This window comes from Nannospalax galili, unplaced genomic scaffold, assembly GCF_000622305.1.
Source record: "Nannospalax galili isolate Female #2095 unplaced genomic scaffold, S.galili_v1.0 scaffold179, whole genome shotgun sequence".
In the NCBI taxonomy this organism is placed as follows: domain Eukaryota; kingdom Metazoa; phylum Chordata; class Mammalia; order Rodentia; family Spalacidae; genus Nannospalax; species Nannospalax galili.
Window position 1 is genome coordinate 1,493,855 of NW_008342627.1, and position 10,299 is coordinate 1,504,153.

The window sequence follows — 10,299 nt, forward strand, 5'->3', positions numbered from 1 at the left end:
ACATAAAACACCTTGTTTCAGAACATTTAAAGAACTGGAAGGCATTTTGGAGTAGGCCCCTACCTGCCCATCGTCTTTCACCATGATGTTGCTGTTATGTCGATCTCCTATCCCCAGGATGAATGTGGCCACGCAGTACCCAGCGCATGAGCGTGTGAACAGGTCAATGGCTGCATCGTATCTACAGAGAAGAAACAAACACCTCAGGTGCAATAACAGAAGATTCTCACTGATGTTAAGGAACTCCTGTGTCTGCAGACCTGAGAAGTTGTGAGATTCTCAAGTTTTCAACAAAATTCTAAGGCACATTTTAGACGTTCTTTGACCTAAGCCCAATTCTTATGGAGGGAAGAACTATTTATCATAATTCTCTTCTGTTTCTGTGTGGAATGCAAGCATGTACGTGTGTGGGCGTGTACTCATCAGGATGCAGTGTGGGGGCTGAGGCTGCCGTCTGTATCTTCCTTCTATCAACTGCCTTATTTTCTGAGACAGGGTCTCCATTGAACCTGGAGCTCAATGACTGGCTAGACAGCCGGTCATTGAGCCCCTAGGATCTAGCTGCCTCTAGGTCCCCACCCAAAGCACAGACTTGAGCCACTCATCTTTATGTGGTGCTGGAGACTGAGCTCAGGGCCACTCGCTTGTGTGGCAAGCACTTCATCTACTAGGCCATCTCTCTCGCTCCCAATTTACCTTTCTCTGAGATAAGGTCTTACACTAGCAGTGCAGGCGGACTACCTGAATTCCCTAAGCAGCCCAGGCTGGGCTTGAACTCATAGCAACACTCTTGTGTTAGCCTCTTGAGCGCTTTGTTTCTAAATATTTTATTTTTATTTTAAGTGTATGAGTGCTTTGCCTGCAATGTATGTAAGTGTACCACATTCATGCAATGCCCTGAAGAGACCAGAAGAACTGGAGTTATGAATGGTTGTTAGCGACATGTGGGTACTGGGAATTGAACCTGGATCCTCTGGAATAACAGCAAATGTTCTTATTTGAGGAGCCATTTCTCTAGCCCCTTGTTTCCCTGTAACCACAGCTATCCTAGAAGTTGCTATGTAGATCAGGCTGACCTTGATTCAGAGCTCTGCCTGCCTCTGCTTCCCAAGTGCTAGGATTAAGGGGATGCACCACCTCACACGGCTTAAGACTTATCTTCAGTTGTGCATGTGTGTGTGTTCATGTCAGTGCAGGTAGCCATGCAGGTCAGAAGAGGGGCATTAGATTCCCTGGAGCTGGAGTTACAGGCAGTTCTGAGCTGAGTGATATGGATGCTGGGGACTGAATTCACATTCTCTGGAAGAGCAAGTGCTCTTGGCTGCTGAGCCATTTCCCCAGCCCTATAATGTTATTTTTAAAGGAAGAATAAGCAGTAAAGCGAATGTGAGATATCCATGGTACAGGCTCTACCAGATTACCAGCTCCCATCCACACAACAACCACAAAGCCTTCTACCAGATTATCAGCAATTCCATCCATATACAACAACCACAAATATTTCCAAAGTCAACCACGGTTTTTCTAAGTACAACTGTTTTCTCCTTAACTTCAGAGTCCACTCAATCACATGGAGGAACAGGAACAGGCTGAGGCAGGAAGAGCAACTCACATCTCGCCCTTGTTCTTGTCCTTGAGCCACTGATGCAGCGTGTGGCTGTTGAACTGCAGAGCCCCCTTCAGGCCTCCTTTGCACTGGATCTGCATGATGGTATGAGAATTCCTCACCACCTCAATGAGCCCCACACAGTCCCCAATCGACAGACAGCCATAAGGAAGCATTCTGGAAAATTGACAGTTAAAGATGGAATTTTAAAACAGTAAATATTTTAACAGGCCAAAATTTCCACGTTGAATTCGTAGCTTAGTCACATTCAACCTTTATAGTCACAACCTACTATTCTTAAGTTTCCTTTTCGTACTGACAAATGTATTCCTGGGAAAATCCTCAAAATTACACTTTCACACTTATGAAACTTCTGAGAAACCCAAAGGCTTTTTACATGAGGGTCGCATCTGTTGATGTTAAAAGTTAAAAAACTATGATATTTATTAATTCCTCTAAGACTATTATATGCTAATGTATCATCTCTATGAAACAAAAAGTGAGAAAATGAATTTCACATTTTTCTTTTTTAAATTTTATTTTTCTTATGTGTATGTGTGTATTGCCTGTGTGTAGGTAAGTGCACCCATGCCACACAATGCCCTCAGAGGTCAGATGAGGCTGTCAGTTCCCCTGGGACTGGAGTTAGGACAGTTAGCTGCCATGTGGGTTCTGGGATTTGAACCCAGGTCTTCTGTAAGAACAACCAGTGTTCTTAACCGCTGAGCCATCTCTCCAGCCCCACCCCCCTTTTAAAGGAATTTCACATTTTTCAGAATCTTTCTTTTCATGTCTGGGTTTGAGAGCCAGTCCCCCCCACCTTTTTTTTTTTTGGTTCATTGGTTTTGTGAGACAGGGTCTCCCTTTGTAGCCCTAGCTGGCCTGGAACTTACTATGTAGACCAGGATGGCCTCCACCTCACAGAGATCCACCTGCCTCTGCCTCCTGAGTGCTGGGATTTAAGGTGTGTGCCACCATGCTCAGCTAAGATTTTTTTTTAAGCATGTACGTGTGTGCCTGTGTGAGTTTATGTGTACCATGTGTGTGCAGGATCCCACAGAGGCCAGAAAAGGGTAGGTGTCATATTCCCTGATACTGGAGACACAGGCAGCTGTGAGCTGCCATGTGAGTGCCGGGAACTGAACTCTGGTCATCTCCAAGAGGGAAGTGCTCAAGTGCTGAGCCAGGGCTGCAGCCCCAAGACCAGCTGCAGTTTTATATACATTCTTGTAAGTAATTGCTCTAGTTTGCTTTCAATTGCTGTGACAAAACACTCTGACCAATACCAACTTGGGGAAGAAAGGGTTTATCTGGCTTACATCTCCTGGGTCACAGTTCATCACCAAGGCAGGAACTCAGGGCAGGAACCTGGAGGCAGGAGCTGGAGCACAGGCCATGGAGGAATGATGCTTATTGGCTTGCTCCCCTGGTTCATATTCAAACTGCTTTCATATATAACACAGGCCTACCTGCCCGGGGGATGGCACCACCCACAGTGGGCTGGGTCCTCCCACATCACTCAACAATCAAGAAGATGCCCCCCCAGACATGGCCACAGGTCAGTCCAATGAAGGCAATTCCCCAATTGAGGCTCCCTCCAACCAGGTGTGTCAGGCTGACACTAAAGCCATCCAGCACAGTCATCTACAGGAGTTTTCTTTCATTGACATTTTGTTTTTCTTTTGAAACAGGGTCTTGCCTTATGGTCGAAGCTGGCCTCAAACTGAAGCTCCTCCTGCCTCAGCCTCTTGAGCACAAGGCTTACAGCTACATCGCCATGTCTGGTCTTACACACGGTGCTTAGGTGAAGTACAAGAAGCACCTGGACTGGGCAGCTGGAAAAGGAGGCAGTGTGACCCGTAGCGACCTCTGAGGACAGACACTGACACTATTCAAGTTGCAATGTGGTCTGAAATTTAATCAGTAAACTTCCTACTGTTTCATTAAACTAACTGATTCAAATTGTCTTTGAATGATCTTTTACTTTGAGATATTCTGGGATCTGTATGGTTGTCCAGAAGACCACTGGTTCACCAAGTTATACAGATTTTCTAAATGTTGATGCTTATTTTTATACCACAGTAAAACAAAACAAAACAAAACAAAAATCAATTTGGGGGCTGTTTTTTGAGACAAGGTCTTGCTATAGAGCCCTGGCTGGCCTGGTTTTCCTTCGATAGACCAAGCTGGCTTAATTTTAACTCCTGTCAGCCCTTCTCCCTCAGCCTTTAAAACTCTGGGATTACAGGCCGGAGCCACAATGCCTGGCCACAAACTGTTGATATTAGCACTAATCTTATCAGAAAAGTCTTAAGTTTGGGAAATGCTAAGTTCTTCAAATTTCTATTTTTCCTTCTAAAGTGCAAATGTCACTGGAAACAAATAGCATCACACGTTCCTCTGGAGAGGTGTAAGAGGCCAGCACTGTTCATTTTCAGAGAAACACTTGCCTGCACCCGTATCAGAATAACCATGGCTTGCCCATTAGACTTATTTATAATTTTTGGAACAGGGCTTTGTATTTAGTCCAGGTTGGCCTCAGACTGGGATTCTCTCATCTCTACTTTCTGATGGCAGAGATTACAGGCACATATTTACACTTGATCTATCCATTTTTAAAGAATAAAAATGGTATTTCATGAAAAAAGATGTCTAGTTTTATAACCTAATCTCCTTAGTCCAAGCATATTTTGGGATATGAAGACGTGATTCTGGTACTTTCTGTCTTGTTACATTGAATAGTAATAAAAATAAGCAGTGTGTGCGGTCAAAGTGGAGCCCCGGGCTGGTAGGAGCAGCACTCGGAGCATGCGTTCTTCGCTCTGCTGGTCTCTCTCCTCCCTCCCTTCCTGTGCTCTATACTCACTTTCATTGTCTGAATTTGCTGTGGCCCATTCTAGGCCTACTGTTTGCTACCTGGAGTCCTTACCACCCCCAGAACCCTCGTTCCTGAGGCCCCACACTCCTGTGAACCTTTCCCTTTAGGCTCCTGGCTAGCTCCCTGCACTTCTCTCTTAGGCGGGCACAGAGGCTTCTCCCCTACCTGCCCTGATGGGCACAGAGGCTTCTCCCCTACCTGCCCTGATGGGCACAGTGACTTCTCCCCTACCTGCCCTGATGGGTACAGTGACTTCTCCCCTACCTGCCCTGGCAGGCACAGTGGCTTACCAAGGCACCTCTGCCCGTTCTGTCCTGTTTCTTCCTCCTATTACTATTGAGCAGTAATTCTTGTTATATGAAAAATAAGTAGTTATAATAAATTTGAGTCTGGATTATACTTTTGATAAGTATAAAAATGCTGGGGTTGGGGCTGGAGAGATGGCTCAGTGGTTAAGAACACTGGCTATTCTTACAGAAGATCTGGGCTGGGTTTGTATCCCAGCACCCACATGGCCGCCAAAAACTGTCCGTAACTCCAGTCCCAGGGGATCTGACAGCCTCTTCTGACCTCCGCGAGCATCGCAGGACACAGGTGCACTTACCTACATGCAGGCAATACACACATACACATATAATAAAAATAATGAATAAAATTTAAAAAAATGCTAGGGCTGGCTCAGTGGCAGTTTCCCCAGTGTGCCTGAGGCCCTGGGCTCAATTCCTCACCCCACAAAAAGATAAAAGCTGCTGTAATTTTACTTTAGTGCTTTTTACTTAAAATTTAGGTTGCAAATAAATTTTACTTTAATTCACTTAGATAACAATACTGTAAGCCAAAACTCTAAAATTTGCAGTCTTAATACTGGATACTTTATTTGCATAGCTACTGCCTGACAACCACCTACTACCATTTCCAGAGCTGGTCAGCTGACCCTCACTGCTCAGTTCTGCAATCTCAGCTCCACTGCTGAGTGGTCCTGGCAGCACAACATTCTCTCCCAACACAAATCACACCAGAAAGGAGGCTGACCTGGAGAACACTGTCTTTGGATAGCAGCAGGAACAACACAGTTTATCAGGAGTGGAGAACATGAAGTGGATGACTTAATTCTGTGCCCAAACTGGGGACTTAGATCCATTTTCTTCTCTGCACTAGTGGGTGTTGCTGTTTGTCATGGATGGTTCTGACAGTCCACCATGACCAGTCTCCAAGAAGCACCCTGACTCGCCTCCTGTACCATCTGAATTCTCCTTAACCCACTTCCCTGCAGCCAGCCTGTAACATGCCCCTTCGACCACAGCACTTAGGGAAAGCAGCTCAGTGTCCATGACTGTTAATGGATTTGCAAAGAGAGAAGTAACTGAAAGAAGATCTATCAGAAGCAGCAACTACCAGAGATTAAGCAAGTCAGAAAATCTACAGGAGGGACAGAGCAGTGGATGATGATGGACAGAGCAGTGGATGATGATGGACAGAACAGTGATGACGACTATGGGCAGAGTAGGGATGACTATGGACAGAGCAGGGATGACGACAATGGACAGAGCAGTGATGAAGACGATGGACAGAGCAGTGATGACAATGGACAGAGCAGTGATGACGATGATGGACAGAGCAGGGATGACGATGGACAGAGCAGGGATGACGATGGACAGAGCAGGGATGACGACTATGGACAGAGCAGGGATGACGACGATGGACAGAGCAGTGATGACGACGATGGACAGAGCAGTGATGACTATGGACAGAGCAGTGATGACGACGATGGACAGAGCAGTGATGATGACGATGGACAGAGCAGTGATGACGACGATGGACAGAGCAGTGATGATGATGATGGACAGAGCAGGGATGACGACGATGGACAGAGCAGTGATGATGATGATGGACAGAGCAGGGATGACAACTATGGACAGAGCAGTGATGACGACGATGGACAGAGCAGGGATGACGACGATGGACAGAGCAGTGATGACGACTATGGACAGAGCAGGGATGATGATGGACAGAGCAGGGATGACAACGATGGACAGAGCAGGGATGACGACTATGGACAGAGCAGTGATGACTATGGACAGAGCAGTGATGACGATGGACAGAGCAGGGATGATGACTATGGACAGAGCAGGGATGACGGACAGAGCACTACTGACCATGAGGAGGGAAGGTGAGTACGGTAGAGCACTGATGACTATGGACAGTGTGAAGGTGACTGTGGAGAGGGGGAGACAAACCAGGAAACTGATAATGGCCTCAGTTGTTTTCATAAGTTTTGGTGCAATTGATTCAAGAGCGGAGGCCTGATGACACTTGAGAATTAGCACACCTCCTGATGGAACTTGCTTTTGAACTTTGCCGTATCTGACTTTGCCATATTTGACGACACTCCACAGCATGTGCAAAGTCCTCAGGAGCTCGGCAGACTCAGCTCTTCCCACTTAGCTGAGTCTCATCAGTTACTGGGCCAAGCAAGAGGAGACAGGTCAGGGCCACTGGGATCAGCTCCTGTCATCGCCATGCACGCAGTTCTCAACACACACGTGCATTGCATGGGCTTTGACAATCAACACTAACTCTTGGAGCTGAAGAGCTGGCTCAGCAGGTAAGAGCACTGGCTATTCTTGCAGAGGACCCAGGCTCAACTCTCAGTGTCCACATGATCAGCTAACAACCTTCCATAACTCCAGTTCCAGGGGAATCCGAAGCCCTCTTCTGACCTCTGCGGGCATTGAACAACACGGGTGCACTCACATACATGCAGGCAATACACTCATACACATAGATTAAAAAAACAAAACAAAAAAAGACTAACTTGCACTGGTGCGCTGATCACCTACCGAAGGTCGAGGCCCTGGTTCTGCCAGATGTTCTCCATGATGCGGATGATCTGAAGAGTCAGCATGTCTTGCCGCAGATCTGAAATCCAAATACGCATCACCACGAAGCACGGTAAACACAACCAGAGGAGCACAGCACCATTATTTTCAAATGGAAACAGCTGTATTTAATCCTCAAGATACTTTATAAGATAGCAGTATTCTGATTTTTCAATCTACTTCTAAAGTATTCGCCCAATCATCCGGTAACAAAAGATTTCACGAAAGCTCTAAGTACATCTAAACTATTTATTTCATGAACTCCTAAGTCTAAATGCAGGCTGACACTGACACTCCATTGTGCTCTGTCCTCAGAAAGTCACTGACTAAGCCCCTCTCCCAGCCCATTCTCCATCAATCAGGACCTTCTTTCAGACCGCCTCAGCGGACCACACTCCTTACATTATTTGGTCCTTTCACCTGTGTCATTTTAATGTTTGCGTTTAATGCTCTTTTCCTGGTTAGACTTTAAGCTATAGAGAACAGTCTACCACAGTCCTAAGGACCAGCACACAGAGCACCTACAGGAGAACTGCCATGCAAACCACCCATGCCCACAGCAAGTGAGCCAAGGGAGATGTGTATTTCAGGAATCCTGATTACAAAAGAGTTCAAGTGCCACCTGAACCAGGGAAGATGGACTGACCAGGCTGATGCTCAACTGGAGACTGACTCCAGGTCCTGACAGATGTCACCTATTCTAAATATTCTAAGGGCTGCTCTGAGATAACTTTTTGAGACAGTCTTGTGTAGCCTGGCCTTGAACTGGCTGTTTCGCAGAGGATGACCTTGTCAACATCTGATTCTCCTGCTTCTAGCTCCCAAGCGCTGGGATGACGTGGTGTGCCACCACTTCCAGCTGAGCCACCTTGTACGGAGATGATTTTACCTGAGTACCCAGGGTAAGGAACGTCAGCCTTGTTCCCATTCGCACGTAATCACTGGGCACTAGATCAGAACTGCAGGGTCAACCTCCGGTTGGTCTGCCCTGGTTCACGACAATTGAGTTCTTTTCAGAGGGAGGGTCTACCTTTAAGGCAGATAAGGGGGGCTGAGAAAAGATGCCTGCCTGCATCCACTCTCCGGAATCCCTCCAACTCCATATACATGGTCTCCGTGTGTGGGGGGGTGTTTATTTTACCATCGCCATTTTTGAAGATGATCTCATTGTTCTGGAACAGCAGCTCCGACATGATGTCTGGGTTCTCCCAGTTCAGCCACAGTGGTCTTTTTGCAGAGGACATGATCCGACACTCTTCAAGCCTGTAAGAGAGTCGAGGACTTCACCAGGCACTCGAGCTTTGTTACATTTGTGGGTCTCAAATTTACGTTAAAATGTACATACAGTTCAGCTTTGTGCAGTGCTATAAGAATTAAAACTTTCAATTTTTATATATGAATTGATTCCAAAGGACTATAAAGACAAATATTAATCTTTAAAAATGTTTATGACTACAGATGTTCACAAATGTCTAAGGATACATCTTTAGTTTTATGTAGACCACATTTCACTTCTTATGATCGCAGAACTCCTTTTTTCCTTTTTTTTTTTTTTGAGACAGGGTCTCCCTGTAGCCTCAGATGGCCTGGAACTCACCATGTAGACCAGGCTGGCCTTGAACTCACAGAGATTCACCTGCCTCTGCCTCCCGAGTGCTGGGACTAAAGGTGTGCGCTACCACACCTGGCCTTGATACCAGAACTTCTCACCACAGAAAAATTTAAACTCTTATCAAAGTAGCAAAAACTTAATTCTCATAAACGCAGCTCTAATTTAAGACAATTTTATTATTCTAGTTTTGTAGGAACTGGAGGACTGGATTTCTGTCAAGTTTCTAGAAGGGTACTTATTTAAACATACCAATAAAGCTGCTAAGAGCACCTTACCTGAGGTTCCCTAGTTGGTGAGCAGGGTTTAGAGGGGACAGAAAGCCCTGCAAGGCATCCATGAAATCTGGCTGCCTCATCTGTTCAACTAAAAACTTCATCTGCACCTGATAAAAAAAAGTGCAACCCCAGTTAGAAGTGTCCTCTGTGCACTGGCTGCTCTCACAGCTGAGCTCAGTAAGGAAGGCCAGATGCATGAGAGGCAAAATCTCAAGAACTTACTGCCTGGCCCTTTAAGAAAAAAGCGTGCTGCTCCTTACTTTTAGAGGGAAAACTACAAACACTGTGGTGGTTTGAACTAAGAGCATCCCCCACTGGCTCCAGGTATCTGAACACTGCCCCCCGGGGGTGGATAGTGTGGGTTTAGGGGTTGGGAGGTGCAGACTCCCTGGAGGAAGCAGTTTACTGGAGGGCGGGCTTTAAGAGCTCACAGCCTTTCTCCATTTCTCTCTCTGCTTCCTGTGCCTGACTGAAGGCGTGAGTGTTCAGCTTTGGAGGCCTTCTGTCATGCCTCCCCCACCATGATGGACTCTCATCCCTCCAAAGACCACCCACCTTAGACCTGAGCTTTAGTATTCTTGCTTTTAGTCCTTCCAGAAAACACCACATTTACACTCTGTCAGGTAAAAAAGCCTCATCAGGCTGAAAGAACTTGGAAAACCATTTGCTACATAGTGTCTCATACTACATGTAGTTTCTAGTATGTAGCTAATATAGAAACACCCTTTCAGTCAATGCAAATCATCACAGATGGGACCATCAAGCAATATCAGGTATGTTTTCTTTAGGAAACCTCCATTTACTGAAGACAATATGTAATGATGGGGAAAAAAAAGAGGTTGGGAGCTGGGAATTCAAAATGACTTTTCCCAGTTGAATGTGAACAAAAGACCCTTTCCCACCTCTTACTATATGTAACGGAAGAGCTGACAAATCTCACTGCTGCTGAATATGCAGCTGGCTTGGCTGCAGGCTCCTCTTCCACCACGTCTGCCGAATGCACTGTGAGCACTGAATGCACTGTGAGCACCGAATGCACTGTGAGCACC

General features: G+C 46.1%; 1 protein-coding gene across 2 annotated transcripts in view; it reads right to left on the reverse strand.

The window, feature by feature from the left end:
* Window positions 1–10,299, reverse strand: part of Pik3ca (phosphatidylinositol-4,5-bisphosphate 3-kinase catalytic subunit alpha) — a 35,329-nt gene that overhangs the window by 4,170 nt on the left and 20,860 nt on the right. For both annotated transcript variants that reach the window (XM_029566209.1, XM_029566210.1), the window contains exons 15-19: window positions 9,251–9,357; window positions 8,505–8,626; window positions 7,325–7,403; window positions 1,613–1,783; window positions 64–181 (exon numbers count right to left, since the gene is read on the reverse strand). In XM_029566209.1, the coding sequence (XP_029422069.1) occupies window positions 64–181; window positions 1,613–1,783; window positions 7,325–7,403; window positions 8,505–8,626; window positions 9,251–9,357 (597 nt within the window). The remainder of the gene's footprint in view (window positions 1–63; window positions 182–1,612; window positions 1,784–7,324; window positions 7,404–8,504; window positions 8,627–9,250; window positions 9,358–10,299) is intronic.